The 21,739-nt window shown below is 33.0% G+C and overlaps 1 protein-coding gene across 2 annotated transcripts in view; it reads left to right on the forward strand.

The window, feature by feature from the left end:
• Positions 1–21,739, forward strand: part of LOC143225086 (degenerin-like protein unc-105) — a 52,479-nt gene that overhangs the window by 15,826 nt on the left and 14,914 nt on the right. Inside the window, exons 3-6 of one of the 2 annotated variants that reach the window (XR_013013604.1) lie at positions 2,088–2,154; positions 8,408–9,847; positions 11,976–12,091; positions 15,983–16,149. Coding sequence is in view for 1 of the 2 variants with exons in the window: in XM_076453827.1 (XP_076309942.1) it covers positions 9,519–9,847; positions 11,976–12,091; positions 15,983–16,149 (612 nt within the window). In the remaining variant the exon portion in view is untranslated. Of the gene's footprint in view, positions 1–2,087; positions 2,155–8,407; positions 9,848–11,975; positions 12,092–15,982; positions 16,150–21,739 lie in introns of those variants that run through there. The other variant, XM_076453827.1, reaches the window with a different exon arrangement.

The raw sequence follows: 21,739 nt of genomic DNA on the forward strand, positions 1-21,739 counted from the left end.
AAGAAAGCAAGGTGTGTAGGTTGTCTTTCAGTTGTAACGGTGTTGAAGAAAGCAAGACGCGTAGGTTGTCTTTCAGTTGTAACGGTGTGGAAGAAAGCAAGACGCGTAGGTTGTCTTTCAGTTGTAACGGTGTTGAAGAAAGCAAGACGCGTAGGTTGTCTTTCAGTTGCAACGGTGTGGAAGAAAGCAAGACGCGTAGGTTGTCTTTCAGTTGTAACGGTGTGGAAGAAAGCAAGGTGTGTAGGTTGTCTTTCAGTTGTAACGGTGTTGAAGAAAGCAAGACGCGTAGGTTGTCTTTCAGTTGTAACGGTGTGGAAGAAAGCAAGGTGTGTAGGTTGTCTTTCAGTTGTAACGGTGTTGAAGAAAGCAAGACGCGTATGTTGTCTTTCAGTTGTAACGGTGTGGAAGAAAGCAAGGTGTGTATGTTGTTTTTCAGTTGTAACGGTGTTGAAGAAAGCAAGACGCGTAGGTTGTCTTTCAGTTGTAACGGTGTGGAAGAATGCAAGACGCGTAGGTTGTCTTTCAGTTGTAACGGTGTGGAAGAAAGCAAGGTGTGTAGGTTGTCTTTCAGTTGTAACGGTGTTGAAGAAAGCAAGGTGTGTAGGTTATCTTTAGTTGTAACGGTGTGGAAGAAAGCAAGACGCGTATGTTGTCATTCAGTTGTAACGGTGTGGAAGAAAAGATAATAATATAATAATGCTTATAATATTTACAGTTGAACGCCAAACGTTGGTTATCAGTATATAATTATTGAAATATGGTTCTGGGGTTCGAGGCTGGTTTATCGACGATATCTTGTGATAGATAGAACTTAAAAGTGCTTGCATGATCAAACTTGAAGTTGCAGTGAACTTTCAGTCGACTTTAGAGGCAAGTGTTTCCGAAAAATGTTGTTTGCATTGATTCATTACTGAGCAAATGTAACTTTTTATTTTATAGGCTAGTCACTGTTGAAAAGTTTCCATAAGAGGAATTTAAAAGTAACAAGAAAGGCAGTTATTAAACAAACTGAACCTTATTCTGGTAGTTAGGCACTTTTCAAATTCTCAAACTACTCCACCATCACAAAACGATGGTTATCAATAAATTTACGTTTTTAGAAATATAAGAAAACCAATAACTAATAATAAAGAATCTGCATATTTCCTGACATTTAAAAATACTGCAGTAATGAATGGTTTAATTAATTTATTTGTGTATATTCGTTTATATCGTTCTAATTCTAATGGATCTAATTTTCCCTTCAATACAATAAGCTGTAATATTTTTTTCTTAACTACATCCTTTATATTTCTCTTTCAACAAAATTCTGCAGGTCTATTGGTGAAACGACTTATTTAATTAGATATATTTTTGTTACAGTTTTAAATAAATAATTCAGAATTATTATTTAACCATGATTTGAAAGGATGTTCTAGTTTCTTTAGGATTAAATTTATGTCGTAGCTGTTCCAAATGTGGGAATATATTTATATGTCGTATTATTACGTTCTTGCTGAAAATCAATGAGTCTCGACAAAATAATTTCAATATAATGTTTTTCTTTGTTGCTTCTTAGGGGATTTGCAACACAAAATTGTATTAGGTACAATCTTATATATATTGTGCGATTTGTAGTGGTTGACTGAGCGCTCGTCTGTTGAGACAAAGCTCAACATTCTTTTTTAAAATGATGAGAGAACAGCCATTAATAATGTTGATGCCAAACTTTACTTCACAAGCAGGATATTCTACACTAAAATGTTAGTAATTAATCACACTACAATTTACATTTCAAAATGTGACATAACTTAAAACAATGAAATTGTAGATTTATTGTAAGCTAATGTTCAATCATTTTTCACGGTAAACGATATAAGTAGCAACTCAATTAAACTATCTAAAGTCCGTGAAATAATTTACATCGATACATTAATTTAAACTTTTGTCGTCACTTGGGACGGGCTCTTTTGCTTATAGCAAATATAAATAAGAATAGATTATGTGATTTCAAACTCATAAACAGTTAAATAGCATATTATTTGTGAATTATGGTTGTATAAAAGTGTATTAATACTTTAAGAATTGTCAAATGTGTCATGTTTCAGATTACGAAAACGCAAGAAGCGAAACCTGGACACACTAAAAGTTTCCACACCTTTACCAGCTTTAGAGGTAAGCTTCATGTTTCACGTTCATTATCTTCAGTATATAAAATTCGTGATTTTGACAACTTGTTCATGGTATTTTGTAGCACCAACAATCGAAGATTTTTCAGTAGTGGTCATAGCCAAGAGGTAACTTAAAACATACTACAGAATTATTTATTTGAGTATGTCTTGTAAATTTATGTCTTGTCGAACTATTGAAACAGGCTTTGTAAAACTATTATAAAGTAGATTAATTATGCAGAGAATTCAGGGTTAACTATTTTAAATATGATGCATGGTCGTCAGATGAATTATGACTAGTGGATATGGGTTGTAGTAACATGATGTGGCTCCAAATAAGTTTAATATGACACACTCAAAGCTCTGTCTAAAATTGGAGATCAATTGCACTTGCTTGTAAGATTATTAGTTTGGAGACCATATGGTTAGATGGACATGTGGCACCTTATGATGAAGTATATAAAGAAATACACACGCTGAAGATAGAACTGAATTATGGGAATCCTCATAAAGTCATTATATGGTGCTAATAATGCAAATGTTCATTGAACTCTTTAGAGAAGAGTTTGAAAATGTCATAATCTCCAAGAAACGAGTAATTTCTACATACCTGCCAGAAGAATTAATAATTACAGGGGAGAATGTAGTTTGCACTGGTGTTCATGTCAGCGCCTTCCACAAGCCAGATAATAAAATCTTATTTCACACCAGTTCCACCACATTGAACAAAACTGGTCACTTTGGCGATACGAGCGAAACAGCCACAGCACTGAGTCTTTTGGATACCAAAATTCAAAATAAATAATAAATAAATAAAAAGACGTTAATGCAAATTTGAGTTTTAAAACTTCTCTCTCTTTACTCAATCAATGTATTGAAATAAATTCATTAAAATTGTAACTTTATTAATAATTGTAAACATATATTGACTTTATATTGGTATACCTATCCTAGCTGTCTTATCTGTGGGTAAATATACCCTTCAGATAGGTAAATAGATAATCTGTTGTGTTTGTGATTCATTACTTTATAGCTGTTTTTTATAGTTCATTGTATATTACTATAGAGACGTAGTTAATATCTAGAAGTCCTTCTGTGAATCAGGACAATTTTTAATAGTTTTCATGATCTCATTCAATGATGTTTTTTCATCTTCTGCCTCTTGGTACACTCAGTAAGTTTGCAGTTCCTTAATATTGTATGGTATTAATTTTCCTAGTTGTTCATTGCAAGTACTTATGTTAGTGGGCTAATGCACTTCACGTTTGAGCAGGTTTATCTGTCAAATCGTAATGTAGGGGTCTATTCAACTTACTCAGTTGACGCAGTGCAAATATCTTTAAGTATTGTATTTTTTTTAAATTTCATCTGGCTAAGTACAGCCTTCTTTGGCTGTTGGCAGATAAATACGAGTACACTTGTCACGATTAACTTAACTACTTTTCGATTTTCTGTGAACACTGCAGTTCATCTACATTTAACGGTGAGTTGTATATAAGAAGATATTTACTAACGAAATGCTGTTTTCTAGCTTTTTACAAGTCGCTTTAAGTTTTTCATTTCAAGCTAATAAATTAATCGATTATCTACTTTTTCATTTGCCCAGCTCATTCAGTTAGATCATTAGGCTACAGCTAACATGGGAAAATATGAGGCTTCAGCAAGCAGTATTTAACAAACTTGATACATCGGTTGTCACATAATGTATATGTTCCATTGCACAGCTGAAGATTTAACTATACAAAGTAGTGGAAATACATCTACCTGCATCACCACACCATCATTCTGCAAATTGTTGCAGAATCTTAATATATTATTAATGAGCATTTACTTATCAATAGATAAGTTACATGGTGACCTGTATGGTGGGTACCTGATAAAATATGCATTTCTCCTATCTGTCCGATTTGAGTTAGATGTAATTCATGAGCATCCTCCATAAGCTTCTAAGCTTGTTTCTATTTATGATACCTTCGTAAAGCTTCATGACTGAACTAGTGTGTGCTATGGGTTTGATGTATCACAGTAATAGTCGCTGAGTCCGAATTTAGTATTAGAGTTTGTGCTTCTGACCCCCTCGGAATTGGGACGTCACATTTGAAATTGTATTCACACTGCCTCTTACAAACTAGTGGATACAACTCGATACATGTATTTAGGTACTGCGTGTGAGTGTTTTAAAGTGTTCTTTTTATCGGGTTCTGGTCCCACATGAGGTAGTTATGGAAGTAAATTGGGCTAATAATGGAGATTTATAGGTACATTGGGGTCTATGCGAATCATGAAGGAGCCTTTGAACCTCGCAGAAGCGACGACAGATTTTACGTTACTTGATATAATTACGTAAGTTTCCTTTATCTACATTAAAAGCACGGAAACAATCTTCACAATGACGAAATGTACAATAAGTGTTTTGTGTCAGTCTCTTATGTGCATAAGGCTTGACCTCTTATTGTTGTTACTCGCATTTAATATAGTTCAATAGATATCGCACGCAACTGTCAACACGGAAATGCATTAGCAAAGAATGTGTGCAATACTTTTCAATTACGTAACCCTAAAATGTACAACAGTTCAGTAAGTGTGGTGGTATTTTCATATATCAATCTTTAGTGATTAAACAGAAAACTGTTTCAGTTTAAGAAACAATAACAACAAGTAAATCATTTTGTTTAATTTTAAAATGCGAGAGAGCCAACTGCACAGGAAAATAGCAATAATAACACTAAATAAACTAACACAAACACATTCAAAACACTGAAGATTCTATACTTTAAGATAGACTTGTAACTAATTTTTCACAAATATTTTCGTAAAAAGTAGTTTAAGAAAAGCAAATCTTCTTATTTTAAAATCCGGTTTACTGTTTGGAAAATTTAAAAGCAATATTCTGTTCAGCAAATATTTTTTTCTGCGACTAAGTATCTAAACGAACTTTTTACAGATAACCACAAACAGTTACAACAGCATTTTTTTTTGTTCAAGAACAAAAAGAAACGTCTAATATTTATCTAGTTAGTGAAATTGTAACTTTTTTACTGAAATTTATTTAATAATTGTTCTGGCTGCCAGGTTTATCTCTTCTTTAATGACTAACCTTAACATTAAACGAGGAATAAAAATTTCTACATCTTTGTGCTTTACTGGATGGTTTAATTTAATATAACGAGTTTTTATTGACTTACGTATAACTTCTGCGTACGTGTGTACGTTATTTTTCACTGTGCAACTGAGTGATACTGAGACTGATCAGGTTCAAAAACTGAAATAAACGTTAAACTGGTTCACGGATGAAGTTTCGATCCACTTTTGGTTGTAAAAGAAAAAAGGAAAGCTGATTAACTGCCTTCTCTCTGGCTTACCATTACGAAATTAGGGATGGTCATTTGAAAATATTCCTTGAGTATTGCTTTGTGCAACAATTCTGTAGGCCCGGCATAACCAAGCGGGTTAAGGCGTTCGACTCGTAATCCGAGGGTCGCGGGTTCGCATCCACGTCGCACCAAACAGCCTTCCCTTTTCAGCTGTGGGGGCGTTATAGTGTTATGGTCAATCCCATTATTCGGTGGCAAAAGAGTAGTTCAAGAGTTGGCGGTGGGTGATGATGACTTCACTCTAGTCTTACACTGCTAAATTAGGGACGGATAGCGCAGTAGCTTTGCGCGAAACTCAAAACAAACAAACAATTCTATAACAAACGGTCGGATGCTAAAAATTAAGTAATATTCCTAAAACTGGACGTACAGAAGAATTCGAGCCCATATGATGTTATGTAATAAACATGTTATGCTGAATGTCCTCCATGATTAAGCACCTATACACTTAACGTACATATTGTTACAAACGGTACAGAATGATGAAGAGGGATGAAAACATTGTAGTCATAATGTGATGTCATCGTGAGCACTGGTCGATGACATAAATCACTGAAGGTAAAGTGAACTTTAGGCTTAATTCCTGAAGTCAAATAGCCCATCGTGTAGTGTAGTGTTGGACAAGCAAGCATATCTACTGAAATTCTCACCTCTACATTTGTTACTACAATTTAAATAAGACTTACTCTTCTGATATTATTGCTAATTAGCTTTGAATGCTTATGGTAGTGAGGGTTACAGTTGCTCTAATAAATAATACCAAAAAGTAATTCATGGTGACGAGAAACCCACTTGAAATAAAAATGTATCTCAAGGCGGATGGTATGGGCATTAAAACTTCTATTAAAATTAAGCTCTATTTTAATAACGAAATATAACGGGTTACCAAGTGTCGACATTTCTTTTCATAAACTTTTAAACCATCATTTTCTGTTCATCGGAAGTGCATAATAATCAAGCGTAAAGTCTAATAGATTCAGATTATGAATTTCTTAATCCGTGATGACGAGAAAACCCACTTGTAGAGGAAATTATATATGTAAAAACGGCTGGTATGGGTAGAGAAAGCACTATTTTGAGGAGCGAACAACGTTTTGACCTTCTTCGGTCATCGTTGTTCGCTGCTCTACAAAGTGCCTTCTTTATCCATACCAGCCCTTTTTACATATATAATCTTCTGCTTTTTGAAGGTATATCTGCTCTAGTCATCCCTAATCTTAGGTGATAGGCCAGAAGGAAGGCAGCTAATCAGCACTACTTATCTTTAAGTGATAGACTAGAAGGAAGGCAGCTAATCAGCACTACTTATCTTTAAGTGATAGACTAGAGGGAAGGCAGCTAATCAGCACTACTTATCTTTAAGTGATAGACTAGAAGGAAGGCAGCTAATCAGCACTACTTATCTTTAAGTGATAGACTAGAGGGAAGGCAGCTAATCAGCACTACTTATCTTTAAGTGATAGACTAGAAGGAAGGCAGATAATCAACACCACTTATTTTTTAAGTGATAGACTAGAGGAAAGACAGCTAGTCAACACCATTTATCGCCTACATTTTGGGCTAATCTTATTAAACCGAAAAGTAGGATTTGACCTTTGTTCTTACAACTCACACATGACTCCAAAGTGCGAAGCGTGATATATACATATACTTGTTTTGGCGGTAACAGGACGCGAACCAGTCTAACACGCTAAACATTGGGTTACGACTGACCCTTTTTCCTAAGCTAACTTTTTGCCATAATTTATTTCCTTTTTTACTCATTTAAGAAATATTTTTCAGGAATTGTTTTACTATGTGTTTCTCAAACATCATCAGCCATTTTGCTTATTTTATTCTAAAATTTGACCACCTTCCATGTCCTTTTTAACCTTCCTAGAACTTGACCATCCTCCATATCCTCTTTAACCTTCCTAGAACTTGACCATCCTCCATGTCTCCTTTAACCTTCCTAGAACTTGACCACCCTCCATATCTTTTTAGCCATTTTAGAACTTGGCCATCCTTCATGTCCCTCTAGACATTGTTCAACATTTCATAACCTTTTAATCTTGTTCTTGTTTGCTCCATTAAATAGTACAACATATAACGCTACATTAGACGAAATGTGATCCATATTTGCAATAAAAAGTGATTGTTTTAATTTATCGGAAATTAATAATTATAGAGTGTCCAGTGTACATGTCTTAAAGATTATATTCACTGTTCTGGTCAGGTCTTTTATATAAACCATTTAAAGATTTATGCATTCTGTTTTGAATTTTTTTACTATTCATGATTTGAGTCAACTATTTATTCCTTTATTTTTGTCACATTCATTTTTGAAAAGTTTTTAACCTTTTTTAAGGTTACTTGATCTTTTAAGGACTGTTCTACTATTTTATTTTCCTTCGATGGTTTAGTAGATTTCCAACACTGAAAAGCTGAATCCGGTTCTTTATAGTGAACGGTGTGTAGACATTGCATTGCGTGGCTTTACACGAATAGAAACTATTCAAACGATTAAATTTATTATGCTGTGTGCTGACTCCAGATCATATAAACTGCTGTCCATAATTTTACATTAAATTATTTAAAAGTTTGATTAAATCAATAACTTACTTTAAAATTTAACATTGATTCTTTACATAAAGCTATACACTATTTACAAGTTATTCAAGACGTTCTGCTATATTGTAATTAGTAATTCAACAAATCCTTTTCTCTTCAGCTGGTTGTCTACTTTTATTTGATATTTAAATTATTTACTGAGAGGTTAATGAAATGCTTTTCTTTATTATATTTTACTACACTTTTGATATTTTAGTAATTTAAAAAAAGTTTATTGTTTTATTCAATTGATTAAACTGTTTATCCGCTCTTGATCTTTTTACTTTCATTCAGGAAGTTGTACACGCAACTGTACAGACAAGTTTGAAGACCCAAGCCGAAAAGCTGGTTGATGACATTCTCCAAGTTACCACTTCGCTTCCTTCAATGCTTCAAGAAACATTGGTTAAAGAGGAAGTTACCAAGACTTTGGCAAATAAATTATTTAGTAGTATTACGGAAACGTTAAAGGAAAACAATCTTAAAGATCCTGTACAAGGAACCACTTCGCTTCCGCTATTATATCAAGAAACAAATTCTTCTAAGAGCTTTGTAGAGAACGTTGTTTTTGACTTTTTAAATACACAAACGATAACTAAAAAACTTCTTGAACCTGTTACTGAAGCCATAGAACTTAAATTAACAACTCATTTGAAACAAATATTGGAAAACACTGTAACAAAACGATTAGTCAAAGATCTACCTTTGACAACATCAGACATAGATTTATTGAAAGAGTCCGTGCTAAACAAAACACCATCTCCAACCAACCTATTAGACATCGATGAACCTATGCCTTTCACAGAGGGACTTGTAGAAGAGAATTCAATTGTAACAAACAAGTCATTCAATGTGTTTACTAAGGCTGCTGCTATTACAAATGTTTTAGAAGAAGCAGGAAATACAATAAAGATTACTGATCCTGTAGTGAACAATTTTACCAGTGGCATCATTTATTCAGCTGCCTTACTGGGAGATACAGTAAATAGTCTCCAACAAGCCACAAATGATCTGACAGGTGATATCACAAGCTCTCTACAAGAAGTAGTTGACGACACAAGTCAAATAGTTGATTCTGTAATAAATAAAACCACAGATCAGTTGATCAATAGCTCAGATTCTTTAATACAAAACTCATTAAATAGTCTCCAACAAGCCACAAAATAGTCTCCAACAAGCCACAAATGATCTGACAGGTGAAATAACAAACTCTCTTCAGGATCCTACAAAGCTTTTGTCTGCAGATCCTCTCATTTCTAACGTTCTAGATGTACTAGATACAAACATAATCAACAGTATCATTGGCAACTTGACCACTCAGGTTGTGAATAGTGTTATCTCCCCACTTAACAAAAGCCTCATTGAAGTTGTTAACCAAGTTACTGATCAAATATTAAAAGACGTGATGTCGCAGATAAGCAATCTTCCCGCAACACTGTCAACTCGTCTTTTGGAAGATGTTGCAAAGTTAGATCTCACTGGTAATATACTACAGATAAACGACATCCTTGATAAGCTTCAAGACATTTTAGAAAACACTGTTCTTTCTAAAGTGCTGGATCTAACAGGGTTGGATCTAAAGAACTTGGTATCTAGTGTCTTGAACCTTGTTCCTAACTTACTGGATACACTACTCAATAAAAGACTATCCCGAAATGATTTCAAAAAGTATGGAATTCGCGCAAAAGATTTCATCAGAGGCTGCTTAATTGACCAAAAGGTGTGCTCATACAGGTAAGTTTTAGCTCTAATAATACTGTGTCGTTACTGTAGAAGCACTGAGTTGAGATCTTTATTTGTCAAATACAGTACACAAAGAAATAAAATTAAAATTAAAAGCTATATTATTGCAGTATAAATAAAGAATGAAATAATGTTAATTACTAACTATCAGCTCGTACTTATGCAAGTCAGATATCTGAGAACTTAAACAAAAGTTGGACTAAAAAGGACACGCCAAAGTGCTGAAACTTGTTTCCATATAAACTTGTTCTGATGATAGTGGATGTAAGCTTTATTTTATATTATATTAAGATATTATGTATTTATTTGCTACCTGATAATTGTTTATGTAATCAGAAATACAAATAACTGGTCATTTAATGTATACTCTAAATGAACATTTAGTAAAGGAAGCTTTATACCTCTTTAATTCATGATATTGAACATCACGAGAAACAGAGGCTGCTTGTTTATAATCAGTGCTTTTATAAGATCAACCACTCTTCAGAGACAGCTGTTATTGTAGTGTTTTAGTGTTTGGAGTCATTTAAAGAAGTGTCTCATGGTGGGACAATGGTAAGTTTACTTACAACGTTAAACTCCGAGATTCGATTCCAGCGATGGATACAGCAAATAACCCAATTCGACTTTGCTCTAAAACAAATAAACTAGATGAGATTCATTGTCTAAGGTTATTCTGCTCACATACAGTTGATTTGAATGAATTCTGGTATGAGTGTAAGCCACAGTATCCAGTCAGTCTTTTCTTCTGAGAGAAATGTTTTGTTCGCTTTAGCATAATGAAGTTTGGATTATCACTCAGTTGTCTAAAATCAATGTAAACTGTACTAAAATGTAAGATAAAAAATTTAAAAAGTAATTAGTCCTGTAATGTGTGGCACTAATGGTACCGTTCTGCAAGATCTAGTGGCTGACATTTCTACCTTGAACTACTGACGTTGTACTGATACCACGTTGTATAATACTGATACAATACCTTGAAGTTTTCAGTATACAAGATCACGCTACTGAAGTCATATATTATGAAAATAATAATACTATATCTGAATCCGATTGTTATTGAAATTCTAACGATAGATCATTCTTCTCTGAAATGTTGTAAACAAGAAAACAAGTTTAACAGAAATTTGTTTACGTTATATCAAGACAGAAAGTTGAATACTATTTTGAATATGCAAATTAGTAAGCTATGTTACAACCATAGCTGATATAATGTTGCGAAGGAACGGCATTTATATATATATGTATATTAGATTTAGATTTCTACATTGTCTGGTCTTTGTAAGTCACAGAATGCTACCAAGTTTGATCACTTTTCGGAAGGGCATGTAAAAACCCCTTTCCTACATACACCCATATTATTAAAATGTATTTGTGTCAAAATTTTCTAATTTCAAAGATGGTTACATTCATTGCACTTTACTGCATTATAAGGCAAATGAATACGGATCAACTGAGGGTACCAGGGCAATGCATAAAAAGACACGCAACAAGTCTTATCCTAGATGGACTGGAAATGTGAAGATTATTTTACTAGATAAGGATCTACAATCACAAAGGTTACTGATAAAAGCAGTCTATGTGTCCCAGGTAACAGTGTGTGACATCATCAAAAGGAATTCTCATGTGGAAAAAACACATAAATTATTCCACAACATATATATTGTAAACTAACTGTGTACCTCAACTAGTTGGAGAATGAAACGGATATTTATGCTATTTCATACAAAGACATATTAGTGAAGACGGCACATAAAGCACTTACTTATTTCTATGTAATCGAACTTTTCTACAGTGGACGGATTATGGAAAGTCAACGGGAGTAGGAGGTGTGCTTTAGACACGAAAACATGACAGCCTCACGATGGATTTTTTTACTGCACAGCTGATGTCAAGATACACAATCGCTCAGATTATGTATCACTTGAGGTGACGAGGTTTCAAAATCGTTTTAACATAACATACCCACCTTTGTGGGTATATATATAATTACGTATATTTTAAATTAATTTTTATGTAAATGTAGAAGCAAAATAAATATATGTAACTCTTTAACACATTTTATTTATTGTTTGTTTATGAAATGCCAAATCACATTATTTATTATTTCTCTCTTTAGAAACTTTACGGCATGGCAAAACGAACATTATGGGAATTGTTTCACATTCAACGATTATAATAACAAAAACGAAAACTTTATCAAAATCAATACCAACAAATTTGGATCTGTGTACGGTATGTCAAAAATAGCTAAATACGTTTGTGACGCTTCTAGGATTTTTGTATAAATCTAAATCTGGCAAAGTAATGAAGTTTATTAGATCAAATAATCGTGATTAAAATTATATTTGACTGCAAATATTTTCAACATTCTTCTCTCCATGAATATGAAAATCACTTTAGATAAATTTCTCTTGACTAGTAGGATTAATTGTAATAGATACGTCAAGTCAAAATAACAAAAATTATAGCTGAATCAGTGTTTAAATCAATATGAATACCTTAAGCACCATAAAACACCAAACCAACCAACTGAATAACAAAGAAGTGAATTAATGGATATGAAAAAGTAATACAAGAATTTGAAAATATTAGTTTTGAGAGTTACCTACGTATGTGGTGGTTCTTAGTAATTTTCAGACAGCTAATAAATGCATTTGTATTGAGAACAACAGTGAAGGTGTTTTGATAGGAAAATAAAATTGTATTTTACGTTTTTGTATAGAAATAGATACAAGCGAAAATCGAGTTATGGCCAGATGGGTAGAGCACTTGACTTGTAATGTGGGAGTTGCCGGTCCGAATCCCCGTTCTTTCACCCAAGGAGCGTTATAATGTCACGGTCAATTCTAAGGCATATACCATATGTTTGTCTCAGTTAGTACGGTTTGTTAGTGAGTGAAAGCTGTCCTGTAAGTTCAAACTTACGGTCAATTCTAAGGCATATACCATATGTTTGTCTCAGTTAGTACGGTTTGTTAGTGAGTGAAAGCTGTCCTGTAAGTTCAAACTTGTGTACATTAAAAAAAGAACTTTAGACTTCAATTCAATTCGTGCGCGATTAATATCGCCTCTTGAACTTCAGAGTGATTTTGAGTTCCATTTATATAGAACTGTGTTTTTCAATTAGAATTGTACACAATTAACATAGAACTGTGTTTTCCAATTAGAAATATACACAATTAATATAGAACTGTGTTTCTGAATTAGAAATTTACACAATTAATATACAACTGTGTTTTTCAATTAGAAATGTACACAATTAATATAAAACTGTGTTGCTCAATTAGAAATGTACACAATTAATATGTAAGTTTGTTTTTAATATAATTAGTAAAAGCTCTTTATTTAAATATTTGTTTTTTTAATTCAGATTCGGAACCAACAAGTTACCAAGTTATTGTACACATATTAATTCATCTATTATTAAACTTCTCACTTAATTCTCCTGTTTCCATGAGACAATGGTTCTGTCCCCTAAATTTTGTTTATTTTAGTTTCCTCTATTTAGATTAACCGTCTCCTGTTTATTACCATAGATGTACTGCCTCACATTTAAAGTACATTTCAGGTCTTAAAAGCAATAAAAATTAAGAAGTTATGTTAGATTTTTGATATTTAATAGTCACAGAAAGCTTAAGGTGTCACGCTACGACTTACTTAGGAATTACTTAGTACAAGCGAAACAATTAAGTACTAAGATAACGTAATCATTCTTTTGCATTCAAGTATAGTAGCATATACAGAATACTGTTGTTATAAAAAGAAGATAATAAAAAGTTTGAAAGCTTCTCATGACGAAACTGAGTCCAGAGTAATAAAGGTGTTTTAAAATATACACGGATATGTGTGATCCTTTTGTAGTGAAAACAAAATGGTCTGATTTTTGTATTTGTAGAAGCGATTGTAGCATCCTAAACAAAGTCACTAATAAATGTGAAAAAAAGGAAGTTAATATAATGAAACATCTTAAATTGATATTGTGACTTTGGTCTTATACTGTATCAATAACGATAGTATAACACCTAAATCTAAACACTGCTGATGAATTTCATTAAGACTTTACTATGTGCTTGAAATAAACAATGGAATTTAATTAAAAGTGATAAGTTTAATTAATTATCTCAACTCCTGCTGAATATATGTTGTTCTTCTAGTTAATTATCTCAACTTCTGCTGAATATATGATGTTCTTCTAGTTAATTATCTCAACTCCTGCTGAATATATGATGTTTTTCTAGTTAATTATCTCAACTCCTGCTGAATATATGATGTTCTTCTATATCGATTAAACTTATTGATATGGTTTTATTGCTTGATTGGAAGATAAACATTAATTGAATGGCTGGGTATGCTCTACATGCACGTGACATAACTGTCAAAACACAATCAGTAACAATGTTTTTTGCATTTAATTACATAATATTTAAAGATCTACGTTTAGAAATGATAATAAAGACTTAAAAATATCAAACTAAGGAATCATAAGCCTTGTTTTTGTGTATTGAAAAATACATTATATTTGTGTATATTCAAACAACCAAACAAAATTTGTGTTTTCAACCTAAAACTAACATTTTAGAATGCACTGACCATCTTCTGAAACACTTTTATCCTTCTAGTAGAACTCAGATGACGAATGCATTGAGTACTGTACTTTAATTCAAATAAGGAATGAGGTTACCTTTACTCGCACATTCTTTTTAAAATAAATTTTGGTGTGTTTAAAGTTAAGCACAAACTTACACAATGAGCCATGTGTGCTCTGTCTACCACGGGTATTAAAACAACAGACACAACGCTGTGAAGTTGGGGGGCTTTAAAAAGTTATTATAGCTTTCAGATTTTTTATTAGTATAATCTAATTTGACAAGTATAATAAAATAAAATAAATTATGTTTTTATAAAAGCAAGTAGGGATTGATATAAACGTAACATAGCAAGTCATAGAAATACCAGAATAATACATAAAGTTTTAATGCTATAAAAAGTATTGGAACAGCAATCTGAGCCAAAATAGTGAGAATTTCTTACTTTATCTAAGTAATTCAGTTTTTTTTTGTAGTTTTCATCTTTCTTTTTTCAATACTTTTTGTAGCATTAAAACTTTCTCTATCACTATGACTAGCTAAGTTACTTGTCTTTATAAAGTTTTTTTTCTAGTGTAATGCACTGTATTTACACGTTTTTAAAGGCTCTAATAGATTCAAATAAATGACACATAGTTAGTGATCTAGATAAGAACATTAACCTCAGTGTGCAGATTGATAAACCAATATTTTAATTATAATAATTTTGATACTGGTATTAAAACTTAGTATCTCTCTTCTGTTTTTTCCTTTAAAAAATGAAAAACTCAGCTATCATTAACAACAGCATATTTATATAGATCACGTGGTTAAATTTTGTTCTCATGGAAACTAAGTTTATCTGGTAGTTTTCAGAAGTACTTTAATATTCTGTATTAAAATGATTTATTGTTTAAAACGTACGAGTCTTATAACTTGATGCTGTTTGATATTTATCATCATAGTGGTTTTACAATTAAATATATTACACTTCATAATGTGGGTTTTACAACTGGCTTCCTTTTAAGCCTATCATAATATGAATTTTAAAACTAGATATTTTTTACACGTATCACACTATTGGTTCCATGCCGTGATACTTTTTGCACATGACGCAATATTAGTTTTACAGGGTAATCCCTTTCACATAAGTTTGTTTTTGAATTTCATACAAAGCTATACGAATGCTATCTGTATCTGATTTATCAATGAAAGACTAGAGATTCCACCTAACGCCAACTATTGGGCTACTCTTTTATCAACGAATAGTGGGATTGACCGTTACTTTATAACGCCCCAACGGCTTAAAGGATAGGGATTTGAACCTGCAATTCTTAAATTATGAGTAAAGCACCCTAACTATCTGGGCCATGTATACGTTTTATACTTATAGTATTTGTTTTTAAACAGTTAGATATCCTTTACACAACATTGATACAACCAATAACTGTATTGATTTTAAAACTATATACTTTGTTTTTGAACTTATGTAACAATGTTTCTAACTCATTTTGTAAAATGTATTATTTATCGAAATAACAGTTCGAACTATTTACAGGACTTCGCTTGTTACTGAAGATTTCGAACAGGCAAGAAAATGTGCCCTTCTACTCTCCGCAAAGTGGTGTTCGTGTTGTGGTCCACTCTCCTTCAGAAATCGCTTTTCCGGAGGATTCAGGAGTTGACATTCCTCCTCGAATGACAGGCACTGTTTCTGTTGAGAAGGTGAAGTTTCGAGAAAGATAAAATAAATAATTTAACATTATTCTAGAACAACATGAAGCACGACTGCTGATAAAACAAGGCATGGGGTGTAAGCAACAAAAGATGTTCAACTTACAACTAATATAACTGACACAGTTTGAACAATAAAACATGAAACAAACACACTTTAGAAAGGGACATTAGATATGTGTAGCAGAAAATGAGTCGCTACACAGTTTGTATAACAAAGTATGAGATATAACACAGTTTATAGAACAGGATATGAGAAATGACAAAGTTTGTGTAGCAGAACCTAAAGAATAATTTAGTCTTGAGATGTAACCGTTAAAACATAATATGAATCTAACAACTTGGAAAGGAGAGCACGATATATAACTAGCACAACATGGAAAACACAAAATATAAAAGGGCTAAAACATCTCGCAGACCGTAGCATAGGAAATAACTGATATATTATAACAAAGCAGAAATAAAAATCTTAAGAATATATATTGATGTTGCTCAGAAGGTTTGTTACCTTTTGTTTGTTTTTGGAATAAAGTCACACTGAGCTATCGATCGCGAGAAATTTAACCTCAGATTTTAGCTTTGTAAGTCCATAAACTTGCCACTGTTCTTCCGGATGACGGTTTGTAACAAATGAATATGTCAATACCAAAAATATATATGTGGAGAATAGGATAGTTGCATTTTTACTTAGCGTTTTTCTAGACGTTAAAAACCCATGTGTCAGTTACTATCACTAAAAAACTTACTTCGATAACTTAAACTATTTGGAAGTTTCTGGTATTCTCTAATTTGAGTAGCTCGTATAGAGTGTATATTTAACCTGTTCAGTGCCGTAGACGAGATAATTCGTCCAAGCCGATCGGTAACACAGTGCCACGGACGAGTTAATTTGTTCTCTATAATACCTAAAGTCAACGCTAGATGTCAGCACTATACATGCATTTGACCTACTTACAAACTGTTTCACTTTCAATCTAAAATGACATCACGAAAAAAGTTACAAAATGAAAAAGCATTAGAGTTGTATTGTAGCAGCTGAAATACTTGGCAGTCAACAGGTTAAGGAATATTCTATAGTAGATACAGATTATTGGAGAAGAGTTGGAATTTATAGAAAATAGTTTTTTTGTGACGACAAAAACTAAAGAGAAAATGAAGTTGCTGAAAGACAAGGCGAGTAGGAAAACAGGTACACGTGATTGTAGGACTCTAGAAAGTTAGCATAATATTAACAGTATACTTACAAAAGGAGAAAGTGGTGAATAAATATGTATATTTCAGAAACATTTCATATATAGTGTTGTAATTATATCATTCACATACTTTATGTCTATTCAATAATATGAAAACGAAAACATTTGTCTTTTTTCAAGATTACTGTATAAATGTTTTTTCAGGATTTTGTATAGAATTTTTCAATGGAATTAACACCCTGCATGAAAAAGGATTGTTCTTTTGTTTGTTTTGAATTTCGCTCAAAGCTACTCTAGGGCTATCTGCACTAGCCGTCCGTAATTTAGCAGTGTAAGACTAGAGGAAAGGCAGCTAGTCATCAACACCCACCGCCAACTCTTGAGCTACACTTTTACCAGCGAATAGTAGGATTGACCGTCACTTTATATCGTCCTTACGGCTGGAAAGGCGAGTATGTTCAGTGTGATGGGAATTCGAACCCGCGATCCTCAGGCGTGAAAAAGGAACAAACAGAAGTTTAGTTTAAAGTTTGAGTAGAGAAAGCAGCTAAAGCTCTTTCACTGTTACATAAAATTGGAATTGAAAATTAATTTTTACACAAGGCTATTATTCAGATATTATTGCCTGTGGTAACTTACTAAATACTGACAGGTAATGCATGATAAAAGAACTTTTTCTGATAACAGTGATTAAAATTTAAGTGATTAAAAGCTTTAGATGAAAGTTTCAGATTTAAAAAATACTTAACGTTTTTATATGGAGGAAGTAGGTGAAAACGTTACCAGTCTTCCAGATGAGGCAGACTTGTTTGTTTTTAATACATCCCTCAGAAGCCAAGTGGTTCTACAGTTTGTAGACTGTTAAAAGCGAATTCAATTCGTAGACTTCCAAAGAGAGTAGTTTTGGACAAAATGTTAAATAAAATACGGCATCCTCAAGTCTCCATACTAGCTAGTACTAGCGTCCATCCGCTGGGAGTAAATTTAATATATATTAATAAAACCACATTCTCAGCATCATTAAGTAAACAATTGCCATCATTTTTATCCTATAACATTTGTATGTTTAGCTTTCATCTGAGGTACGAAAAATTTCATCTGCGATTTGGTAGGGAAAGTCGAAGCATCACTATAGTCAGCAGTAAGATGAGCAGACAGCAACACTTTGAAAGCATCTACAGACATACTATTATACTTGGCTTGCTATACATTATTTACCAGAGTTGTCTTAAAAGATTCCTGAATACCTCTGTATGTAATGTGGAGACTCCCACACTTCTTGTGATTAATCATTAAACCCGTGATGCTCTGATGAACTTCAGTCACCTAACCTCTTCAAATCACCTTTTACAGCCCCAACACTAAAAGAGTATGGGAAGTGTCTTATTTTTAGCCAATAAAAATGTCTAAAACATATAAGTTCAACTTAAGAAAAAACGGTTTGGGTAATTGTGTTTTTTTTTTCCACAAAAATGACCCCTTCCATATCCACTTGCTTGTGAGGGACCTGTTAAACTTCGCGCAAAGCTTCTCGAAGATTGGTTGCACTAGCCATCTCTAATTTATCAGTGATAGACTGGAGACAAAGCAGCTAGTCAATATCGTTGACCGTCAACTCTTGGACTACTCTTCTCAACGAATAGTAGGATTGATCATTATATTATAATGGTTCCATGGATGAAAGGGTGACCCACGCGCTGCAAGTCGAGCACCCTAACCACCAGACCATGCCAAGACATGAGACAAATTACACAAGCTGCTGTTTGTTAGCTTGAAAACACATTTGTAAACGTGTTACATCAGAAGATGTAACATCTTGTGGTTGATTTAAATGTTTAGATGCCTACTGAAGGAAAACGATATAGGATCCCAGGGCAGCATTTTTTTAAAGCTGTGTTCATATTCCTAGCAACAAATTAGTGGAACTAAACTTGTGTGTCATAGCGGGAACCCGGCATAGCTAGGTGGTTAAGCCACTCGACTCGTAATTTGGCGGTCATGGGTTTAAATACCCGTAACATTTCAACCGTGTGGGTCTTGTAATGTTACGGTCAATTCCACTCGAGAAAGAGTAGTCCAGAAGTTGGCGGTGGGTGGTGATGACTAGTTGTCTTCCCTCTAGTCAAACACTGTTAAATTAGGGACGCTAGTGCAGATAGCCCTCGTGTAGCTTTGCGTAAAATTATAAATAAACCGACAAAAGAATCATGACGGGATCTTTGAACCTCACAATTGCGCTTGGCATTTTATGGCATCCTTTAGAAAACATTTAAAAATAAATGCAGTGTGAACAGAGTTCATACACGGGTGAAAGCATTACGTTATAAATACATTATCCATGTGTCATCTATGTTATGAAATTCATTAGAGATTTGTGTTTGTTGTTATATAAAGGGTATATAGATTATGGTTACAAAACATGTTCCTCGTAGAACGTAAGTTATTAATGAAATTGATGCAAGGAAATTAATCTGGAATAATAAAAATGGAAACCAAAAAGGAATTTCAAACTGCAATTCTACTGACCGAGTAAATATTTTAACCAACCAAACTATTAGTTCTATTAGATTATATTTATCTTAGTCTTTCTATCATTAGTGTTAATAGTAAAATTGTGTTAAGTAAAATAAATCACAATTTTCTTAATTTTCTATTGGCACGACTAGAGTAGTGAGGGCAGCACTATAGCGTCCATAAGAGCTGCCTCATGGGCAGGCATGTAATGATATGTATGGTGTGAGAATATATGTTTATTTTGATACAAAACCATTGTCAGAGTTAACGTATAGTGGACATAGAGTTTGTTTTAGTTACAAAGTTTATTCTGTAAAGGTAGACAGTAAACCTATGCACGTATGACACTTTACTTATGTATTTACTCTAACACATTAGTTTTCAGTTGTAAGTAAGTAGTTTGTGAAGAGCTCAGTACTAAGGTGGACAAGCAATTTAAATTTCAAATGTATGAAATGTTCTGTATGGTTACTAATAATCTACTTCAACAAGTGTATATAGCAGGTATTATTACATTGAAATGTATGCCCGTGTTTTATAACCTAAGGCATTTTCTCAAGAAGCATATTAGCAAAACGAACTAGCAGACGAATAACACAAAAGTGTAAGAGTATATTTCTTGTTTAGATTGCTTGACAAATCAAAATACTAGATTTGTTAATATCTTATTAACAGTCGTTTAAATAATGGTAATAAAATCTGGGATATGACTCCATATTTTGGGTTATAATAAAGACAACTGCGAAGTTCGTGACATAATACATGGGAAACTGATTTTTAATAAAAGGAGATTCAACATGGTGTTCCTCAAGATACATTTTAAACATGTAATATGTTTTCTGTAACTGTTAGGATATTCATTGTCAGTCTAATAAATTCAATTGGAAATGTTTGCACAAACACAACTGCTGTCCCATCTTTGATCTAAACTTATCATTGCTGCTAGATAATTCAAAACTGATCATTGACAATGATTTGTAACATTCATCTAATATACAGCAACAATGTTTCAAAACATGGTATAATAGCTAGTGTATAATGAAACCTCACATATATAAATAAGATCTATCTTGTGTTCTAAGCCAACTAATACAGTGTGAACTTGTGACTATTTATTGTACGTCTGATACGGTGTTATAATTAATTATTGTTTTCCAAAAATATATCGCAAATGTCACATGTTCATAAAGAATAGAACTTTTATTTTATTTTAAGCGGACTGACCTTACTAAGGTTTCTTATAGCAACAGAAGTATAACAATGATTGTGCGCTAACTTGTATAAAAGTTAATTCATACATATTTCGGTTTTGTAAATATAGAAGGTCAATATACTGTCAGATAAAATTAAAGTTTCTCCACTCTGTTTTTGTGTAGTTGTGAACCAGTGAGTAGCCTGTTTGCTAAGCCTAATATCAAGGGCGATAGGAAAATGGCCACTGGTTATCTCTGGATGAATTGTAAAGTGTCTAGGAATATGGTAGAAGGGGTTAGGGATTACAGCAAGGTCGAGGTCTGTCAATATCGCATTTTATGTGCATTTTGTCTGAATATATACATTCACTGTTTCAAAAGCATCACATTTACTATAATAACAGTGTCACACATTTAAGTAGAATTTGAATTTCATTTTATTCTAAGTTCATTGCCTTTACTAAGTAACAAGAGAAGTACAACAAAGATTGTACACTGACTTGTACAAAAGTTTATTTAACCCATAGATATTTCAAGATATTATGCCGTCAGATAAAATCTGCCTGATGGATAATACTGAGATTTTTTTACGTGTTTAAATAATTACACCTTTAAGAATTTAAGACGATGCATCCAACTTTTTGTGTTGTATTTTAAGGATAAATATATGAGGTTTAGATC

The sequence above is a fragment of the Tachypleus tridentatus genome, chromosome 9, assembly GCF_004210375.1.
Source record: "Tachypleus tridentatus isolate NWPU-2018 chromosome 9, ASM421037v1, whole genome shotgun sequence".
Taxonomy (NCBI): Eukaryota; Metazoa; Arthropoda; class Merostomata; order Xiphosura; family Limulidae; genus Tachypleus; species Tachypleus tridentatus.